At 34.9% G+C, this 23,583-nt stretch overlaps 1 protein-coding gene across 1 annotated transcript in view; it reads left to right on the top strand.

Moving 5' to 3' along the window:
- Positions 1-23,583, top strand: part of LOC110112346 (AUGMIN subunit 6) — a 44,551-nt gene that overhangs the window by 10,085 nt on the left and 10,883 nt on the right. The window contains exons 4-9 of the mRNA XM_020844541.2: positions 4,585-4,735; positions 5,057-5,182; positions 6,408-6,564; positions 7,727-7,787; positions 7,861-8,134; positions 17,763-17,888. Coding sequence (XP_020700200.1) covers positions 4,585-4,735; positions 5,057-5,182; positions 6,408-6,564; positions 7,727-7,787; positions 7,861-8,134; positions 17,763-17,888 — 895 coding nt within the window. The remainder of the gene's footprint in view (positions 1-4,584; positions 4,736-5,056; positions 5,183-6,407; positions 6,565-7,726; positions 7,788-7,860; positions 8,135-17,762; positions 17,889-23,583) is intronic.

Raw genomic sequence — 23,583 nt, 5'->3', positions numbered from 1 at the left:
TCATCATTCGTGTCAAGCATTCAACAAGCATGCAAGTGTATTGCATGTATTTGCACATAAGTTGTTAAATCTAACATTAAACTACAAATATGTAATATTATGAATAAACATAACTTTAATTTTTCAATAATTTGTTTAATATAAAGAATCATCCAAATTAATTATTGCCGAAGCATGCATTGAGTATTCTGATGGCATTTATTTAACCTAAATTTGGTGTAGGAGGGATGATTGAAAGGATGCTGTGATATCAAATTAATGGAGGTGGAAGACAAAAGTGAAATTATGAATAGAAGATAAAAGAAGAGAACTTCATGCACGTAAGTTGTTGAAGTAAACTCTGCATACATTACTTGAGCAAAGGAGAAAGTACCAACTTAGCCTAGAAAATTCATTCTTTCATTCAATCTATATAAAGGCCACTCAATTAAACCTTATTTGTAAAGAAACAAATCTTAAGGATTGGGGTATAAAGTTCTTATTCAATAACCTAAAATAAGAATAATCTCATCTTTAACTTTTATTACATAAAAAATGAATATCCAAATTTTGGCACAAGAAAGGGCCTAAAAGGCCTTAAAAACTGGTAGTTTTTATTTTTTATTTTTATTTTTTAAGTTTTACTACTTTTGGTTGGCTTATGAAAGTCTAATTTTTCGGAGCTAAACTAGCTGATTTGTACAACATCAATTCGCTAGACTAGTAAAGAAATCTATCCGGAAGAGTTTGAATGGATGACATGGAGGAGGCAATGGAGTTGGCTCATGTGCAATTTGAAGATCCTTGAGAATTTTTTCGAGGGATCTGGTGGAGCTGGCAGCACTTGAATAATGGCAGTAATCATCCTCAATGATGATGCCCATGGTTTGAGAACAACTTATGCGAACACAACTTAACTTGTGGAGAACCAACAAACAAGAGCATAGATTCGAGGGCATCTCAGCCAATTAAGATTAGCTTAATTGTAAAACTAAACTTGTAATCAATCAGTAGATATAAAAGCCCAATATCCATAAGACTTCTGTGAGAATCATGATACCGGATGGACATAAAATAATGCTTTCATGGTAACATAGTGATTGCAAGGTTTATCGTTCTAGGAAAGCTAGCAAGATCAATACCTAGTATTGATCAATTTAAAGTATACAATATTGTCTTTGATAATCATCATGAACCGAAGTATCAAAATCAAGGGCACAGTTATTATAAGCAATCAACATTTTTGTCTGTTTGATTCATATGCCAACATGCAGATGTTGCAGATGCATCATCATATTTGGATTGTAAAATAAAATCAGTTTGCTCACGCGTAGGCTTAGTTTTTGACTCAGGGTTTTGTTTTAATTCAAATTTTGTCATCATGCAATCTTCTAAACTCATTTTTTTTTTTCACAAGAAAGAAATTAATAACTAAAACATCTCCAATCAGTTCTGTTATGAATTCATGAAGGTTTAAAATCCTCCCTTGAAAGTGTGCTGATTCTGGTTTGACTAAAGGAATGGTAGCACATTTATTAATGCCTGCTTTTGGTTTTTTGGTGAATTTTAAGAATGATTTAAATATTTGCAAACCAATGGATATAGCAATTTTAACAACTGTCTTATAAGCATCATTTAAAGGGAATATGGATAAGTGAAAGGGTAAAAGAAACGTAGCAAAATAAAGAAATGAAATGAACACAAACTTCTCATTAAAGGATGGTTGATCTAAGTCAACAAATCAAGGATCAAAGAGTTATCAACAAGCATACCCCATAAAAAGAAGAAACTCTTCTCCAAATATGTTTTATATTTCAGAATACGGTCCTTACAACCTAAATTTCATAATTATTTATAAGTTCTTACAAACATGATCCTTAAGAAGAATATGAAAATACTTAGGAATATAATAGGTTATATATGAATATAAAAAACATATACATGTGTCATGGCACAAAATAAATAAATAAAATATGAAATATGAACTATTAGATCTTTAATCTTTCTTCTCCTCATATTAATGGTATAAAATTACAATTCTTCTTGGTGAAACTACGTCAAGTTCATTCTATGTCCTTATGAAGAAACTATCTCAAATTCACTCTAAATCTACATGTAGAACGTACTTTAAGTCCACTACAAATCTTCATGGAGAAGCTACTTATGTCATTCTCACTGTCATGGCCATCCAAGGCTTTATGCAAATGATAAAATTACCCTTGATGTGGCTGCCCTATTAAAAAATGCATGACTAGCATTAAAATTTTCATGCAAGGTGGCAATAAGTTGTTCTAGCATGCATATATCTATTCTCTTTTTTCTTCCACTTACAACTTTAATCAAAGAGGAATAACTTGACCGCATGAAATAAAATGATTATATGAGAAACACATGAAAATGTAGGAAAACATAAAAAAGATTTTGTTCATGAAGTACTTATGTAGAAGACCATCCATTCAGCCACATCAATGCTATCCATTCTTTCTTTTCTTACTTTAATCTCCCTTACCTTTGCTACATCAACATGGACGGTTGTGGTGAGCTTGGCTTGGACCATCCCTTCAGCTGATGACTTGACCTCTGGCCTTTGTTAGTTGTTCCCTTAGGCTTTTAAAAGAAAGGCCTATTCATTTTATTTTTTTATTATTTTTCTATTTCTATTAGTTACTGCAATTTTGGTATGTGAAATTAATCTAATTTCATGGAGTAAATTTTGATGGAATCAATCTTACCTCTCTTTTATTTGCTTTGAATGTCTACATTTCTGCTTCCTATGATCTACAGATTTCTTTGCAACCACAAAGGGCCTTTTTGGTTGCATCCACTCATCTTATTCATAAAGCTGACTTTCTATCTAGGTTTTTAAGTCATTATCTGATTAGTTCAATTAAAAATTTAATTTGATCTATGATTGTTGCGGGCTAGAATATACGCGGCGATAGAGTTAGAATTTTTCGTCTCAGCGTTGTATGGATATCCAACACACAAACAGAAAATATATAAAACACAAGAATTTTTATGTGGAAAGCCCTGGAAAGGGAAAAAGCCACGGGGCCACGCCCAGTTGAAAGAATTCCACTAGTGTTTGCTTGAGTTACAAGTGGCTGACTCGTCCTTAAAATTTAGGACGAACAGATTACAATAATCAACTCCCAGGTTGAAATTCAGTTGCACACGGATATCATAATGCTGGTATCAGAAAACAGGTGTCCGTTATTTGTCGGAGAGAGTTCTAATGTTACTTGGAGGTTCGATGGAACTCTGGCGTCACTTGAAAATTTGGCGGAACTCCGGCATCACTTGAAAGTCGGGCGGAACTCCGATGTCACTTGAAAGTCGGGCGGAAATCCGATGTCACTTGAAAGTCGGGTGGAACTCCAGCGTCACTTGAAAGTCAAGTGGAGCTCCGATGGTGGTCGAGGAGGAGCTTCTTCCCTCCTCTTCTTCTCTTCTCCTCTTTTCTTGCTTTGGTCCCCTCTTAAGAGAAATGATGGGCTATTTATAGTTTTCTGAGAATGACATGACCCGTAAATAGGAGGATCCCTTAATCGTGGACCGTTCGTCAGACATTTGAAGGTCTTAATGATATCGGAATTCGGCGATATTGGGCTCGTTGGATTCGTCTCGTCGAGCCGCTTGATTCAACTATAAGCATGTCATGTTTTGAAATTGTTTGGTAATCCAAATTGTGGTTTGAACCTTCCAACAGCTCTTCGGGTCTTCGATTCGAACCCAATTGGTCTCGGATTGAGTTGAATTTGGTGTCGTTGGGTTTGTATTTCCGAGATGTTCAGTTCGACTGTAAGTTTGCTAAAATCGGAGTTCAGATGATCGCAGATTTAATTTTTGAAACTTTCGATCTGATTTTGCCTCGAGATTCGTGTTTGATCAAGATAATTTTTTGATGATATATCAATGATATAATGCATCAGCTATTTTTCCTCAATTCATAGGCCAAATTTTGGCATATGTAATAATATTAAAGTAACAATTTATTTTTAAAGCATAGCTTTTGTCTTTATATGTCATACATGATAAGGATCATTTACGTATGAGCAACATTTGTTGGCCTTTTGCTGTGCAAAATTTATATTTCATATTTCATTGAAAATTTTATGTTTCTTGTGCGATGTCATTATGTGAGTACTTTATTCTAAGTTTCCAAAATTTACTTTTGTGCTGTTTGTGATGCGGCTTATTTTTGTACGTGCATATACGAAATTTCAGTCATTCTTTTCTTCTGACTAAAGGCTATTTCCTGTGTTGTTGTTGATTCATGGCCTAAGTATGTTTTTATATAAGTTAGCATGTACGTGTGAGATAATTCGGATTGTCTTTTCATATATGTATTTGATGCCTACTGGGATGCATTTTAAGGTCGTTGTAGAATTCAGTATCTAATTTATCCTATTAGTTGTAAATTTTTTTCCTTATATGATTATTTCTTTAGTTCTAGTTTCTTTTGTAGCAAAAATTATTTTCATCTAACTTGCAGGTTTCCTTTAAATTAGCGTTGCAGCCCTTAGCTCTGCATCTTCTCATTCCTGTTATCTTTCTTAGGTTGTTGATCATAGTAGCTCTCATCTTATATTTACTGCAAAGCAGGTTCGTTGAGCTGTTATGGCAGCTTTCTGTGCATGCATTGCGGGAGGTTCACAGTCGCACATTTGCTGCTGATGTAGCTTCTAATCCACTTCCTGCTTCACTCACGGATTCTTCTTATCTTCATGCTGCTGCATTACTTCCTGTAACCAAGGTATTCAAACTATTAGCATGCAGTCATTATTTCTCACTTTTGTTCTTCCCTTTTTTTTTTCCATTTGAGTAATGATGTACTTTTGTTCTATTGATCCATTTCAAGACCTAATTGAGCTTTGTGAATGGCTTTTTAACGATTTTGCTCTTCCCTTCAGTTAAATTCTTTGATATCTTGCTTGTGTTTATTTTGCTTTTCTATATCCTGAATGTGAAAGATCTGTTATTTTTGCTCCATTTCTTTTTTGAGCACAATATAATCAAAATTTCAAGTTGCATTTTTAATATTTACATATTTATGTGGATCTTTCATGCATCGCAGGCAAGGATCGCAGTTGAGAGAAGAAAGTTCCTGAAAAACGCAAATATTGCTGTACATAGGCAAGCTACTTGGTCTAACTTAGCTAATGAAATGACTGCTGAATTCCGTGCTCTTTGTGCAGAAGAGGTACTTAGCCTTTTTTAATACCTCAACTTTTTATCTTACTTTTCATCTTCTAGATTTTTCTTACGAAGTATATGATCATCATCAATTTTATCCAAACCATCTAATGCTATTTTTATGGATCCTCCTTCATTCATTCATATTGAGTGCTATCTGCAGTGTGACTCTATTTACGCAAGTATTTTCTTGCACAATTTCTTTTAACATTTGATTTACCCCTTTTTCTTCTAGATCTATTCATATTAATTTTATCTACTTTCTATCTTTGGTTGTACATTCTCAATTCAAATAAATCTATTTTTCTCTACCCATCAACAATTTATGCTATTTCCACCAATTCATCGTTTGCTTGATATGATCATTTCACTCCATTCTCCATTTTATCACATCTTACTTGTCTCATTTTTATTATTCAACTTGACTATCAATAATCTCTTTGTTGACGACCACATGAATCTGTATAACATATCTAGTCTAATTTAAGGTTTATAAAGTTTGTGTATAATTACCCATATTTAAGTCTAGTAGTTATTCCATAATCTATATCCATATTCTTTTATATAATTGAGGTAAGATGCTCAAACCGTTCTTTTGTAACCATCTCTTTATCTTCTAGCTATTGATTGATAATTATCATTTTCATATCCATTAAAAATGCATGTATTTCAGTATTTTTCTACTATTCCTAGCATCCTCTTTAAAGATATTTCTTAATTGTTATAACATATTGCGTATTTCAGAAGTTGTCTCACCTAGCCGAAACAATTATCTTAAATGAAGATGCCTTGAACATATCACGTACTTCATAAGATGTCTCACCTAGCCAAACTATGCTGTCTACAATTATCATAAATGAAGATGCCTCACTTTGAATATATTTTATATCTCCAAATCCAATAAAAAAATAGTCAAAGTTAATATTGATCATTGATATAATCTTGCTATGATAGAAAATAATTTGCTATTTCATAACTACTATTTTTTGTTATCGAGAGATCATGTGTATTTTTATAAACTTCAACTTACGAAACATACCCTTTTGTTTCTGTGTCCATAAAATTGATACTCATGGCACTCTATACGCCTTTTTATATGTGCCTTTATTCTTATGGTGTCTTCCTTTTTTCTTATCATGGCGTTTGATTCTTCGTTGTCCTACGTTCTTCAATTTTTGCCCATAGCATCTGCTAGTAGCAATTTCTTGATCATCACAATTACCTTCCTTCAGGCATATTTGCAGCAAGAATTAGAAAAGCTGCAGGATTTGAGAAATAAAGCAAAATTGGATGGGGAATTATGGGACGATCGTATCTCTAGTTCTAGTCAGAATGCCCATTTGGTTTCGAAAGCAACTCGATTATGGGAGTCTTTACTATCTCGAAAGAGTAAGTTCTATGCATTTAAACTAGTTATTTGCTTGGTGAATTTGGTTTCTTAGTACATATATCAATTAGCATCACATTGTTTATCTTATATGCACCTTAGCTATGAAGCATATTTGCTTGCTGATCATAATTAGATGTGATTTTTGCTTACTTCAACGCAAATTAATCTACTGAAATGGCAATTCTTAGTTATGTAAGTTTTGTAATTTACTTTTGAGAAGTATCTGGACCATTCTCTGTGTTGTCAGATTCAGATGCCTGTGCACACACTTTTCTTTTTATCCGGTCATTTGCTATTTGGTAAAATTTTGTTCATAATTAAATGCACAAGAATAGCTTGAAAATGTGGAATCAAAAGAGAAGTTTGAGTCAAGGAAATAATTCTTTGCATTTTTTCATCACTGTTATGGACATACTCATATTGAACTGTGTTAGGCTTCTTCCAAAGTGCTTCACTGCTTCGGCATTTTTTAGAGGAAATTGCGAGTACATGTTTTTGAGTATTCTTATTAACAATGTTGCAGGTATTAAATTTGAATGATATACCTTTTATTTGTCTGGGTTTTGATATTTATCAGCTGATTTCACCACTTACCTCAGTCTGCAGTACTATGCATGGCAACATATTTGTTGATCCCATGCATATTTTATCTAGTGTATATACGCCATACTTATGATTGGGTTCTTACCAATTAGTAGCAATATATATTATTTTTTCACGATTAAAACCTACTATTATCAAAACTCATTTTATGTTTAGGCATATATTGTTTTAATCTCCAAGGTCATGAGATCCTTTGTAGCCTGATCCATCTTTTTGGTGGTTATGCTGCTTGAAGACTAGCATTGTTAGAAAATTATAGCTTAAATATCCATCTTTGTAATTTGCATGCTGATGATATGAAATTAAGTTGCATATTTTGATTCTGAAGATCATATTTCCTTGTATTTGAAGAAGCATACTTACACAGATACATATGCATTAATGTCCATGCTATTAGATGATTTCAATTTTAAATTCATTCTCAAATATTCTTGATTTACTTTATTAGCTTGTAAAAATAGTAGTTCCCCTCGAGTGATATTTAGACTTTAAGGGCATTCATTTGATTCTTTCAACTTTTCTTAATTTCTTGACATTCTCATATATTTTTGTTTGCAGGTCAACATGAGGTTCTTGCTTCAGGTCCAATTGAGGATCTAATAGCACATCGTGAGCATAGGTTGATATTAGTTTTTTCTAAAAGTAACTTATGTTTTTTTATTGGTTTATTTGAAATATGTTTTTATTGGTAGGTATCGCATATCGGGTTCATCTTTACTTGCAGCCATGGAATCAGGTTCTCATGTTTCGTATCCAGATTTGCTCTCGGCTCGTGCTAGTGAAGTATCTTCATCCACTGATGATGGTCATGAAAAAGTTGATTATCCTCATATCCATGGGAATCCTGATATATTATCTAGGGCTGATGATAGGGGTGTAAGGGTTCATCAAATTGTTGATCTAGCTGAAGTAATTAGACGGTGGACACATGCATTGCAACGTATCCATAAGCAATCACTTCATCTAGTAAGCTGCTTCCTTCTACATCCTAAGTTTTATTGTCGATTCTCTGTCCACATTACTTATTTATTTCTGAAGCTTGCAGTGATGGCTAGCTTAGTTAAAGTTACATTTCATTTAAGCCACTCTTTACTTGTCTTGTTTTTCCATTGTTTTCTAAAAATGAGAGAATTTGTGTGGCACTTTTTTTTCTCGGAATGGTGTCTCAGTTTTTTAAGAAGATATACTCTGTTGTTTTCTTTTTCTTTTTAGAGGAATTTAATTGTTCTCTGCTAATCTTATAAAAAACATGAACTTTATTGTTATTGGGCTTACACCATAGGGAAAACATTCAATGGAGCGATTACGGCAGTTCAGTGCTTTTAGGATGGATGCTATGATGCAAAATTTCCATTGAAAGCTTGTCAATGCTCTGTGATTTTAAAATATAGTTTCATGTGCCATCTTATAGTTCTTTGAGTTGTGTTATGTTATAGTTCTTTGAGTTGTGTTTTACCGTTGATACTGGGTTTCCCCTTGATGCTTGAGGTCACTGCACCTAAGGATCTCTTTTGTGCAAGTTTTTTTTTGTTTTCTTCAGATTGCATTCAAGAAAGCATTTGTTTCTCTTTTTCCTTTTGACGTGGAGTGCTCTTTCTTGGTTAATATTTAGGACATGTAGCATGCTGAGTTTTTATTGGACTATTACAAGGGCTACATTCCCCCCCCCCTAAGGGCTCCTCCCCCCCCCCCCCCTCCCCCCCCCAAAAAAAAAGAAGTTTCCTCTTCTTGAATGGATCTCCAATTTTTTTACATAATAACTTCTTTTCATTCTTCACTTAATATTTATAGATATTTTGTAATGCTTGAAATTAAACTAAAATAAAATGGAGGGTTAAGTTAGGACTGACCCATTTGACGAGGTGCAAAGGAGTAGCTACACATAGGAGTGTAAATGAGTCTAGTAGAGCTTGAGTGACCCCTGGCTTGAGCTTGAGCACAAGCTTGATTAATTAATCATGTTCGAGCTTGAACTTGAGCTTTATTCTATGAGTTCAAGCTAGCTTATGAGCCACCTCATTTATTATGAAAAATAAAAAATGATATGATTCAAGCAATTATTATAATATAATGATAAAATGAGCGAGAAATTAAAAAAAAAAAGAGAATTATTTGATGTAAAGACGATGAGATATATTTTCTCATCATTTTTACAACTTTGTACTTAAAATCCTAAATTCTAATATATTTTAAGTGCATTTTATATTAATATTTTTTAAAAGAGCCAGCTCGCGATCTAACGAGTCGAGTCAGAGTTAGCTCAAGCTTGACTCATTAGTTTATCGAGCTTGGCTCATGAGTCATTTATTAAGCCAAGCCTGAGCCGGCTCACAAGTCAGATTGACTCATTTTCACCCCTTCCTATACATTTTTTGGAAAAGTATAACCATTCACCTCTTTCAATGAGGAGGTCAACTGGAATAACTAAAATATTAGTATTTATTTATTTATTTTCATTTTTCAATCATCAAATCTATTTAAGTTCAATGTAACATTCCCTTCTTATGACCCCTCCAAGATATCACAAGACAAATTTCAAAATATTGAATTTTCAATACTCAAATTTCAAAAGATTTGAATGACCTTTTCACATTAGAATTTCAAACACAAATTACAAATCACAAATAGATAGTCTATTACACCAATTAACATACACATAAAATAGAAATTCTACTTAAGACAGTTAAATGTCATCCCAACTATCCCTTCCCTCTTGATCACATGGCTAGCATGGGGATTCGTGGAAGGCTCACCTAGATAACACCAATTTCCTTCCATATTTGGATGGCTAATTTAGGAAGGATCATATTAGTACAATTATGCGTTATTCTATAATTATTTGTTTCCTTATTAAAATATCATATATAGATCTATAAATAGGGAGAGCTTTATGCAATTAAATTAAGCCTTTTCCCTCTCTATTTCTCTAAAATTAACAAAGACATACAAAAAAAAATAAAATTCTACTTAAGAGCTTTCATTTTACTTGTAGTTCTATGTCTTTGAATTTTTTTTTTGGATGACATCTTGTGCTATATCACTATATCCTGTCATGCTTGTGCCCACATGCTCTAGCCGCAAACTTACCTGTGCCTACACCCCTGCATAACTTTCATCTTGTATTAATGTTTCCCCTTCGTCTATGATTATTTAAAACCCTTTTCTTATCTTTTCTTTATTCTTGGTGGTGTTTGCTCATGACGTTCTCTACTCATTTCCTTAGGATGCAGTCCTCATCCATAATTGCTGCATCTTCCATACTTATCTTTTTCGCTATCTTGAGTGGTTTAGGGACATATGTTTCCCTATGGGATCTGATAAGAAACTTAGTTATCTTGTTTCCCTGCTTCTTGAACAATTGGATATTGCCAAATACATCAAATGACAATTTTTTGATGTTGTTCTCATATGGATGCTTGACAATCTTGAACCCACTAGCGTTCATAGTGTTCACGTTTCAATGGATTGCCAATTGATAAATTTATTTAGGACTACCTTGAAAGGAAATTAGGATGAACCTATTCAATATTGCCTTTTTACTTGCAGAAACAATATCAGGTGTTTCTTGTTGCAATGTTCCTCTTACATCTTCATTCATGATTTATCTCTATGATTAATTGAAGCTTAATTAATGGCACACTTTGATGTCCCGAACATTACCATTGAGCTCTCCTGATTTACCCTAGTTACTAAGTTACCAGCTCCACCTTTTTTCTGATCATGATCATATTGCTCTTTTCATTGAAACAAGGGGTGGTCATAGTCATTGTGGGCGCAATGGCCATGGTCTTGACAACACTATCAAAGGACAAATCAGTCATTTTATTATTGCTAAGAAAAGTTTTGATCCTTTAACATCTCATTATATTTTAAACATTGACCTTGTTCAAATGAACTCCATTAGTACTCCATATTCAATCACCATTACCTAAGAGCACACCATGATTGTCATCTACAACACTCTTAGTTGACCATTTTAGCATCTCATATTTTTTTCCTCCTATGGCTTTGTTGTATTGCTCATTCTAGTATGTTTTGAGTATTAGATTTTTTATGTTTCTTCTCATATGATAGGTAACCAACAATTTTTTTTATCAAGACAGTTCTTCCTTTTGTTAATTTTGTTGATGGTTCTCTCTATGGAATAGGATTCATCCATTTGTCCTTCTCATTAACATTATACAATATATTTTTCCTCATAATTTCTTAAAAATCTTTTGTCCATACATTGTCCTACCAAATCTTGTAACTATTTGGCAACCTTTTATCATTTTTTATTATATATTTTCAATTGTCTCAACATGAAGAAAAGATTGGTGGGTATTTTGAAGTTGGATCCTGGGCATCTGTGCTTCTTTGCTCATTGGATGGTCCAGACTTGCACCTGCAGACTGGTCTCCACATCTTCAATACCATAATGACTCTTATAAATGTCTAAGTTGTTGTCAAGAGTTATCGTAATCATGGCTAACTCCCATAAAAAACGATCTCAAACATGCTCCTCTATGTACCATTATGGTAAATACGTAAGAGAAATTTATATAAATTTCATTTACATTAACAATGCAATACAATTATACTATGGACATAGAAAAAATCAAGAAGAGGGGTCTGAAACTTTTTAGCATCTCATCAAAAACCTTCTATGGATCCACCTCCTTGGCCACTGAAGACCTGTTCCTCACCCTGCTCATCCTGCTCGTCCTTCTTGTTGCTTGTCCTTTGTTCAACGTCACTTGAATGGTGCAAAATTGGTGAGAGCCTCAAAATCACAACCCAGTAAGACTGTACGAATCTTAACTTACCCTGTTGGAAAGGATTCAACTAGAGGTTGCAAGCACCAGTATTGTTTCCATATCATCTTTCTCATTGCTATGGATCCCCTAGAATTTTCCTTGGAATGTATCACGTTCAACGGAGAAAATCTCTCCTGATGTATTTTCTACATCTGCCTCATTCCGAACATGGTCCGGAAATTTGATTTGGAAGGAAGGTTTGGTGGATGAGTTGGCCTAGCTTGTCCCTGCGACAGCCAGATCAGTCATGATTTCTTTTCTCTCATTTCTTTCTCTTAGGCTCGTCATATTTAGTTTTTCTTGAGCATGTGCCTTCAATGCAGAGTGCTCCTTGTATTCTTCTAGTAACCTTCGTAGGCTCCAAGAGCCACCTGCCATCTTCCTCATCGAAGGTTGGCTTTGCTGCTAGTAGATCTCTCCTTGATCTGCAATGCCTTGAAGCCTTTTTTCTTCTTGTCTTTCTTCTTAATATATAGCTATGATAAATGTTGTCATTAGCACGCTCAAACTCCAATATGCGGTTCCTAGGGTCTCTCATTTTCAACTATGCAATAGCATATGTGCCCTAGGTAGCAAGCATCTTCTCCGGTTTTATAGATTTGCCTCACAATTTAAAAGCCTCTATGTTGGCAAGGTCATGAATCTTCTTTAAAAATGTGTTCTAGATGCCCACCTAGAGGCTCATCTCACTATAAGACACCAATAAGAGCTTCGAGGCTCACACTTTTTACATTTTGGGCATACTGATGTGCACGAGCCTATTGCCTCAAATTAACATTTATTTAAAAAATACTTATATATTATATATTATATGATTTAGGTTTTAAGGTTTAGAATTTACACATATTTGGAGATAAAAAGGCAAATTTTTAGGTTTATCTTTTCGTACTATTTTTAAACTATTTATTTTTTTAATTAGCTTATTTTTATTTTCTTTTATCTATTTTATAATTTTCATTTTAACTAATTTTATTTTCACTTTTTAATTTGATTATATAGTTTTCTTTTAAGTGTTTTTCACTATTATTTTAAAATTTTTTATTATATTTTTAATTAAATTTAATTTAATCGGTTCTTGTTTTCTTCTTAGGGTGGAGATTTTTATTTATTTTTTTTTAACTTTTTGTATATAATGGATATCATATTTATGAAATTTCTATAATTTTATGAGTTTGTTTTTATTTTTAGATTGTGTCTTATCCCTTGACTCATCTTGAGGATTGTATCTCGCCTAAATACGTCATAATGTCTCTATTTCTTATTTTTACCTTTTAAATATTGATTATGAATGGATAGGATCCTCCACCCCTTTGCATAACTCATAAAGTGATGTCTATAATTCCATCCTTCATTGGAGGATGGATATTCGATGACTCTTTAAGAGATTCTTCCACCCTCATATAAAGCAAATGCCACTCCAATGATGGATGTGAATGATGGAGAGGAACTACTACATTGACTAACTAATGTGGTACCTGTCAAACATCCATTTAACATCAGTTAGAACTGAGAACACATTTGTAGTTAGCTAGGCAGGCATATAGTGGAGGGTGGCTAGCTTCAGTATAATTTTCTCTCGAGGAAATATATCTAACCCTTGCTTGAAGTAGTGTTAGAAGAGCATCGCCATCAAATTATAGTAAGATTTGGTTTCTCATCCTATCTCGAGATTTGACTCTGCAATATGACCAGATGATTGATCATCCTCAATGAAGACCAAGTCTCTAGCATCAAGACTTGTTCTCTTCAGCAGAGAACTAGCGGTAAGCTCCGTTGAGTCTATGGATACTCGCTTGTCCCCAACAACTACCTACTCGACACAATCTCCTCCACATTCGAGGCCTTTAGACGAAAGGCAACATGTGCTCTCTTAAAGGCATCTTTTTTGGAAGCTTGAACGCTAAGAAGAGAGGAAAGATCCATCTTGTTGAATTCACGCAAGGCTATCAAGTTGGAAACTAAAGCCAGTATCTTCTTGACTCGAAGCTAGTATTTATAGAGAAACCCGATGATGAGATCATTCGATAAGATTTAGTGTACTAAGTTTGCATTTATTCATGCTCTTTTTCTTCGGTTTACGATTCATTTATTCGGCTTTTCAAATGGTTGAATAAATTGATGAACTAAATGTACACAATGATTGCTTGTGCAAGTAACTCCTCGTAGGTATCTTACACGTTACATTCAAGTCGCGTGGAACTAGACACACTCTTCCTCCAAGACAGTTTATTTGAGGGACTTGCGTAGGAGTTGGGAAGGAGCTTATCACTGGAGCATGATGGATCACCTTAGGCCTTATCCTCCAGACAACCACCCTCCTCGGTAGTAGCGACCACATAAGTTCCTCTATTAGTCGGACAAATCTTTATTTATTTATGTCAAATTGAAGCCTTCTATACGATAATTCTAAAAAATCAAGCTAAAGGCACATATCTTGCCATTGGATTGCCACCACACTCAAAGATCCATGCCAACACGTTACTCTCCCTCTCTCGCCTCAACGAGGCGACACCATATCGACGTCCTACTTAACGTCACCTCAATCTTAGAAGACCCACATAAGGACATTACATGCCCCCTCTTGCCTTGATGGGGCGACACCATACTAGTTTCCTACTCAATGTCGATCTTAGAAGATCCACATTACTCGGTGCTACCGACGGAGCTCTATGATATGCTGACAGTATTCCTCCATAAATCTGAACAAATGCTATTGTAACTCTCCAAACCCTATACATAGGGGTGGGAGGGGGGGGGGGTAGGAGAGTATATGAAAAGAGAAAAAAAAAAGAGAATTATACAATAACACGAAGACAAAAGACAAAAAAAGACAAAATGCTGTCTCAATAGAGAGAGATTGTGCCAGTTTTCTTTTTTTCTCTAGCTTAAGCTCTACAAACAGAGCTCTCGTTCTTCTTATTCTTGAACTTTTGACTAGGATAATAAAGATTTTGTCTTGATATATTTTTTGCTCTTCCTCTTTCTCTTTTTCTCGGCCTTCATCATTGTCACCCACAGGCTCTCAAGCTTACAGGTAGCAAGTACGGTCTCACATTATCCACCATACAATTTAGGATTCAACACGAAAGAAAAAAATCAAGAGAAAAGTCTCTTTCCTTCATTCTAAAGAGGCTGTTCAATTATTCTAACCCGCATTCTCTACATCACATTGGAGGAAACTATCCATTGCCCTAGGTCCGCGCTCTTTACAAATACATGTACATCCACACATATTTGTTCACCTAAATGTGCTCGAGCCCATTTAGCATGCCTTTCAGCATAATCATCAATTATTCGTTGTAATAGATTATATATTATTTTATTAAAGTCATTTAATTATGTCTTGTCTTATTCTTATTTATTTATGAAATTTATTGTCTTTTTTTTTCTTCTTGGACTTATGGCTACCATATTTCAATCTATATCTACAAGTAGTTATTGTAACTACTATTCATATCTGAGAATATGGACAGTGAAGAATCACCTTGTGTGTTTGATGTGCTGCCTTCGCTTACTCTTATCCTTAGAGAGTTTCTGGAAACTGCAAGGCAATTCGGTTCTTTTTTCCTTAAAATATCTTCATTCTTTCAAGATCCATCATCCTTTGATTTTCTTGTAGATTTATGCCCACTGGCTGCCCCTTTGCACTTTGCAGAGTAAGAGATCTTAAGCCCTTTGCTGCCAATCTTCCTAATGGTCAACCAATTAACAAGAGCATAATGGGATAGTTTTTCCAGCATTATCAAAGGTTTTCTCTTCTTCCTCACCCAAATATTAGAGTAAGCTTTCTTAGAAATGGCTTCTCCAACTTCTACTTTTTAGAATTAGAAAGTGCAACTTCCTCCCATTATTTGGCAACGAAACATGCCATGAGGTTGATAGGAAATACTTGAGTTCGCAAGCAAACCAATCACCAATTGGTGAAAAACAACAAGAATAGCACAAAATCTGGGAGAAATCAGCACAAGCGATAGATTGCAATACGAAAATCAAAGCCAAACAAGCACGAAAACAAGATACAAGCTATGATGCACGGACACGGACACGTGTCGGACACGCGTGTCCAATTTATTTTTAATATTTTTTTAATCGGACACGTTTTCGGCGTGTCCGACACGTGTCAGAGGAGTGTCGGACGAGTGTCGTGTCAGACACGGTGTCGGACACTGCATGCCTCTTTGAGGAGAAGTGTCGGTGCATCATAGGATACAAGTGATCCTCAATTTGAGAGGAGGATCGTCTCTCACAAATCTCTAGACAAGAGAGTCTAGAGCCCAAGTCGCCAAAGAACCCTAATAGAGAGCAAAACAAAAACATAACCTCTCCCTAAAATATCTCATATTCTTTAATACATAAACTTTTCTAATCTAATTTCCCTCCCAAGCCCTAGCCAACCCCTGCTTTTCAATTTTGAATTCCGTTTGACGGGCCCACTAATGTGGGCAGCAAGAAGAAAGGGAGTCGGACAAATGCCGCCTCTTGTAGACCTGAGCCGGTTCAGGTTGAACCGGCCTAACAGAGGTGTTCTCTCCGGGGAAAGGGGTTCTAGCTATGCATTTATAGATTGGACAACTACTTTTCTAAAGTTTTTTGCTATCTCATTTTTTTCCTGCTTTCATGGTCAGCTAGTTAGATTTCTTTTGTGATGTGTGATCATTGTTTGATAAATTTGTGTATCATGCAGTTTGATTCTTTTATCCTATTTTACCTTTGTTACCTAGACATTTGCAAAAGGATGTACCTTGGTGTATGCTTTTTGCTGATGATATTCTTCTTGTTGATAAGACTAGAGAGGGAGTTGAAGGTAAACTTGAATTATGGAGGTCAACCTTTGAGTCTAAAGGTTTTCGCTTGAGTAGATCTAAAACGGAATATATGGAGTGTAATTTTAGTAGTAATAGACCTAGTGAGGGGATTGTGACTTTGGGCGATCAAGTCATTAATAAGAGTACACGTTTTAGATATCTTGGATCTATTGTTCAGAGTAATGGTGAAATAGATGGAGATATTATTAGCAGAATTCAAGTTCGATGGTTGAAGTGGAGGAATGCATCGGGCTTGTTATGTAATAGAAATGTACCCCTCAAACTTAAGGGAAAATTCTATAAGATGGTAGTGAGGCCTGCAATGCTTTATGGTGCCGAATGTTGGCCATTAAAAGAGAAGCATAATACTAAGTTAAGTGTGGCAGAGATGAGGATGCTCAGGTGGATGAGTGGCTTTACCCTTAGAGATAGGATACGAAATGAGCATATACGTGAAAAGGTTGGAGTAGCTACAGTAGAAGATAAGATTAGAGAGAGTCGCCTTAGATGGTTTTGTCACATAAAATGGCGGTCTTCCAATGACCCGGTTAGGAGAGTAGAGGCATTAGATTTGACTTATGTTAAGAAAGGTAGGGGTAGACCTAAAAAGACTTGGTTAGAAAATATTAGGAATGACCTTTCTTTATTAGATTTAAACGATAATTTGACTTTTAATAGGACACAATGGAGAAAAAGGATTCATGTAGCCGACCCCACGTAGTGGGATAAAGGCTTGATGTTGTTGTTGTACCTTTGTTACCTATTTGACCTTTGTTAAATAGAGCTGCTTTTTTTTTCTTTCTGCAACTGCTTTTGTTGTTGTCGTTGTTGTACCTTTGTTACCTATTTGACCTTTGTTAAATAGAGCTGTTTTTTTTCTTTCTGCAACTGCATGCACCAATAGGAGAAAGTCATGTGATCTTGGTGTAGTAGCCGCTGTTTCTTAAAATAGTTCATTGTGTTGCAAATCATTGACTAGATTTTGTTCTGTAGGCCAAAGCTAATGATGGAGAGGGCCCAGAACTACTTCGCAGTGCATCTGATGATGGTACTGCTGGTCATGCTGAATCATTGGCAGCAACCCTAGCTGAACATCGCCAGCATTTAATTAGCATACAGGTAAAGAGTGTTTCATAAGCAGTTAGTCATATGCATATATTGTTTTTGACTTGTAGATCCCTGATGTAATTGCTTTGAGGCGTAATCATTATTTTATTTTTCATGTTTTAAGGACTCCGAGCTGGTGTTATAGGTAGGGCTGTAAATTATCCAAGCTTGCGCAAACTTGGCTTTGCGTTTGAGCTTAGGCTTATTCAGCTTTTGCTCTGTTTTAGCTCGGTTTATATTTGATTATGTCTGAAAACTTTTGTTTTTATTTCGGTCACTTTAGGCTCATGTTCATCTTAAAGGATATTAATTTCAACGATTAAATTTTTTAAAAATCATTCATAAATAGACAAATAATTATAAAAAAATATTAGAAATATTTTATGTTAAAATATATGACAGTTAAAAAGTTATCACTTACAATTTGCAATTTCGAACACAAAGACTTGGGACTTTTTTAAGGATGACCATGAAATACCAAATGGAGCACAGATTTAATAGATCATTCAAAAATGCCACATAAATTTACAAATACATACTCTAGATTGATTAATTCATTTGCTTGTTTGCGTCATTACAAAAGCTAAGAACGCCCATTGGCCAAGCAGTATCAACAACAGCTGTTGAGGATTAGAAATATTTAAGTGGATCCCTGAGGTTGTCAATGTTTAAAATGATCTAAAATCCATTCAACAATTGTCGGAAAAAAAAATCAAAATAGACAAGCTGAAGAGTAAATTTAGCTGTTGAACTGTTGGAGTAACCTGCATAAAAATAAAATAAAATAAAATAAAATAAAAAAAGCCCAAGATATTAGTCACTTATAGAAGCTTAATGAAACTGTTAGACCCGGCCCCTAGTGGATCGGTCCAGAAGGGTCCGGTTCGTGTCTACAGCAGGAGGGGCGGCTGTAAGAGGGAGAGAGAGAGAGGTGGGGTGGGGTCCACTTGATTTTAAATTCAAATTTGGAGCCACAGGAGGAGGAGGCAAGGGCCTTAAGGTCTTTTTGTCTTATTGTTTTAATTACATGCCTTAAGTTTGAGAGGGAGATGAGGGTTAGGATTATATTTTGATTATTGTGTTCTTGTGAGGGTTCTTCTTGGTGTCTTGGGCTCTAGACTGTGGGCTTCGAAAATTCAGCCTCAGCCTCCACCTGCTTTTATTTTTCTTCGGGGGGAGTTTTAACGGATTAAGCTCCGGGGTAAATTTTGGAAGACAGATGGGTTTGTAGAAAAGACACTACCAGAGGTTTCACCCTCATTTTGCGAGGACTTTATAATCTAAGTTCTGGTTTCCTTTAGGCGCAAGCCCCTATAGTTAATTACCCCTGCCGATCACAAGAGAAAACTTTCGATTAAGGCTAATCGTCAATCATATACATTTTATCTATAGATACGTAGTATTAGGCATATAATAGCAGCATGGGCATAAAAATATGAAAATTAGAAGGGTTTAATATTTAAAATTGAAAATTTCACCATCTTACACTTAAAGCAGATGGTGGGGGGAATGGATGATGGACCCGAACAAGATCTCATGGTTCCGTGGTCCCTGGTCTACTTAGTCAGAGGAGGTAGTCGACCCAACCTGACAGAAGGATCCTTGCGGAAGCCATGGGTTGCTTCGTCTAAGTATACCTTGTAGACCTGGTGGAAGTATTTGTATAAGGGGACAAATTTGAATCCACCTTAGCTAACAGAGGGTTTTATGCCATATTGATTCATATCTCAAGGATTTGATGCCACTAAGGAACGTATTGGCTCTGGCCATAACCGGTATTTCGTGTTGCCATTTTGCGGCAAAAACCACTCGGTTCAGAGGGGCTCGGGTCATAACCGTTTATCCTGCGATGCCATTTGGCGGCAAAACTGTTGGTCAGAGAACATGTACCACGTCCTTATTGGCATGAGATTATTTGAGAATGGATCCTAGTGATATTTTCGATCAGGTATTTAGCTCTATGTGAGTTGGAGTAAATTTTAATTTGTCCACCTCAGCAAACTGTTGCGGAGGGTTAATGAATTTTTCTTCAAGTATTTTGATGGTTGAATTTTTATTTTTAAATATTTTGGATTTTTGAAATTTTTTGGATTTCGGATTTTGATGGACATTTAAGTGGCATTTCAGAGATATTTGGAATGAACCCCTCTTGTTAAGATTAGCATTCAACACGGTCATCATCGGGGTGTAAGGGGTCATTTCTATTTTGATTTAACCTTGTCGACCATATCAACTTGCCGATAGGGGATCAGGTTTCATAGGCTTTGTGCTTTTATTAGTGAATTCATTTTGTTATAGCCCTTGAAGGCCTAATATGAATGTATTAAAACAAATATATCGGTCGCCACGACCGTGTATTTATTTCATGGTTCGAACCCTGTCAACTCCCATTGATCCGTATGAAAGGATCGGGTTCAAACTTGAATTCACTTATTAACTAGTGTAGCATCCCTAGACGTCACACGCGTACCCATAACACGCTTGCTAGGGTTCATGCAGGTGTTTGGGGGCATTTTATAGTTATTTGCTGAACCTTGTCGACTCCTACTTACATGCTTAGGAGTATCGGGTTCAGATTTAGTGACCCATGCAGTATTCTTAGACTTCATGTGTGTTCCCACAACACGCTCGTCGGGGCCCATGCGGGTGTTTGGGGGCATTTTATAATTAAACCCTGTCAACCCCTTTTACCCACTTAGGAGGATCGGGTTCAGATTTAGTGACCAGCGCAGCATCCCTAGACGTCACGTGTGTTTCTACAACACGCTCGTCAGGGCCCATGCGGGTTTATGATTGCATAACCTCCCCTTTTTGTGTACCTATGTGTATACAAATTACGGTGCATGTACGTGGGGATTTTGCAATATTTATAAACGCCTTCTATCCGCTTGCATGGATGTTGCAGATTCGGTGACGTGGCATTGTAAATTGTAGACGCCTTTTGTTTGCTTGTATAAGTGTCGCAGATCTAGTGGCGCGGCGTTGTAAATTGTAGACGCCTTCTGTCTGCACTCAAAACCACATTCATCGAATATTTTCATTTTCATTTCTCTTTGGTGGGTCGCAATTTTTGGTTCAATTAAATGATTTATTATTTCTAAATTATTTTTAATAGTATACTTATTCAATTTTTATTCACTATTTTTAAAATAAAAAAATTATAATACCGTGCCCAACTCATATCCGTATCCTATATTTTCTATAATTGATGTATCCCATGTCCGTGCCTTGTCGTATCCTTGTCTGTGCATCATAGGTTGCAACCATTTATACTTATTATCATGAAATAGTATGATACAGAAAGTATACTTGAGCATAGATGAAATTGACTTTCACTTTGTTGCCACATCAATTGGACAAACTTTATGATGTGAAAACCTCCAATTATTTTGAAACCTCTACAAACTCAAGTAACCAAGCATATGATTTTTGAAGATACCTAACTTACTCTCTTGAATTCTTAATAACATATTGTCTACATTTTAATCCTTTATGTACCATTATCTTTACTATATGTGCGCAACACCTAATATGAATAAATAGATCTTGAAAATGCAATTTTTCTTTCCACTGAAAATTTTACTTTTAATGTGCTAGCCCCAAACCATTGCTACTAGGCACTAGCAGTATCCAAGATGATTATAAATACCTTGTCTGTGAGATTCCGATCCAATAGACAGCCAAAAATGGCATCGCAAATCTTTATGCCAGGAGTGCTTAGATCAATAAAACTAATAATTGATTTTGTAGCTTTTAGACATCATCAAATTAATGATATCCAAAAACCTCTTCTTTGATTACAACTTTAACAATCTGAAGTCAATGAATCCCTTTGAATATTTTAAAGATATTTTTTTAAACTTATCTTTCTCAAATTCCTATATCTTATATAATCATTTCTAATAGTATTCCTCGAAACACTCATAATGATGATTTAAATTTTTCAAAAGACATTTGCTCATAGATGCTTGGCTATCGTGAGAAGATATTCATGAATATTGATCATCTTGGCAATTATTTTCTAATATGACACCAATCATAATTCTTTGGATCATGAAATATTGAAATTTCAAGCTATGCATTCACGTCTTTATGCAACAATTTCAGCCTCTTTTGACTTTTATCCAGTTAACATGGTTAATCTTAACGTTTTTTGATATTTGATGCTTCTAAGTATTTTTTGTTCTATGAAATTTAGTTCCATAGGTGTGTATGATATATTAGGCACTTACCCTGTGATATTGGTAGTTCAACAAAATACTCCCGTACAATAAACTTTCTTTTTCAATCAATCATTCCAATTTCAACAATATTAGCCTTAATAACATGTTGAAAATAAAAGTTGTGTAGTAGTATTTGGACAATGAACCATATTTTCTACATTTATTGATTCTTAATCGCCAAACGTTGTTGATTGGTAGTATTATAGTGTTGACATTATAATCAAATTAAAAACTAAAGAAAATATAGCTATACTAAATGTATGTGCCCACTCATAATGCATATACATATTCTGTAAATAAATAATCCGACTCAGACCCAACCTAAAAAATTCTGAGTTCAGGATGACCCATTTAATAAACATGTCAGGTTTGAGTTTGGAAATATGATCCATCTATTAAACGGGTCAGGTTTGGGTTAACTCGCCAACCCGATTTTGACCCCAAACTATCTCATTTAATATTTGTTTTCTTAATTTTTTTTACCAAACTATCTCATTTAATATTTGTTTTCTTAACTTTTGTTTGTTTGTTGGTATGATCTTATTTTCGATCAACTAATCTAAAATTTATGGTTAACAATTTTAAAAAAAATTTGACAAAATGGGTTATCGTGTTGGGTTGGGTCATTCGAGTTGCTAGCTAGTCGGGTTTAGTTTCATCTTTTTGACCCATTTTTCAAATGGGTCGGGCTCTAGGTGGATTGGATTTGTGCCAGATCAATATAGGGTCTGGCCCAAACACGACCTTTTAACCTGTTTTGATACCTCTACATGTAGAAACACAAACCTAACATAAAGAAACATTATACCAATAAAGAGTTAATGGAAAAATGCTAAATCACTAAAATCAAACAATTTTTTAATGTTGATCCCCCCCCCCCCCCCCAAAAAAAAAAAAAAACCAAAAAAAAAAAAAAAAAAACAACCAATAACTATGAAGTTTACATAGGATTTTCAATAAATATTAAAGTTAAAAAATATATCTTTTAAAGAATAACAAGTTTAAATAATATGTAAGTCTACCTCCAAGCACAAAAAACCAAAATAACGTGAAAATGTATGAATAATCTGACGTATCATTAATTTAGGAATATAAAATCAATTATAAAAAAGTATAACCACTTCTACGTTTAGCGCTTGATTTGCACATAAGAATTGCTAAGTATTTGATATAACATTTTTTTTTTTAGAATTGAAGTTGCAGTTGCTAAATATTCATAGAGGACTTTATTGCCCAAGTTGAGAAATAAGAGGACATGTAGATAAAGGGGTAAACAGGTTGGAAAAATCTTGCTTTGTAGATGGTTCAAGTCGTTGGGCTGCTGAAGACGAGAAAGAGGCCAAGTATGTCTCATTTAGTTGTTGTAGGACGCAATATTTGAAAAAAATCTGACTGCTTGAGAATGAGAGGTTAGGATTTTGAGCGAAGAGCAATATATTGAGAGATAAAGATCGTAGTTTTAAGAAAGAAAGAGAGCCAAAAGA

The sequence above is a fragment of the Dendrobium catenatum genome, unplaced genomic scaffold (assembly GCF_001605985.2).
Source record: "Dendrobium catenatum unplaced genomic scaffold, ASM160598v2 fragScaff_scaffold_1375, whole genome shotgun sequence".
Lineage (NCBI taxonomy): Eukaryota > Viridiplantae > Streptophyta > Magnoliopsida > Asparagales > Orchidaceae > Dendrobium > Dendrobium catenatum.
The sequence above is the reverse complement of the archived record's forward strand: the minus strand, read 5'-3'. Positions and strand labels throughout refer to the sequence as shown.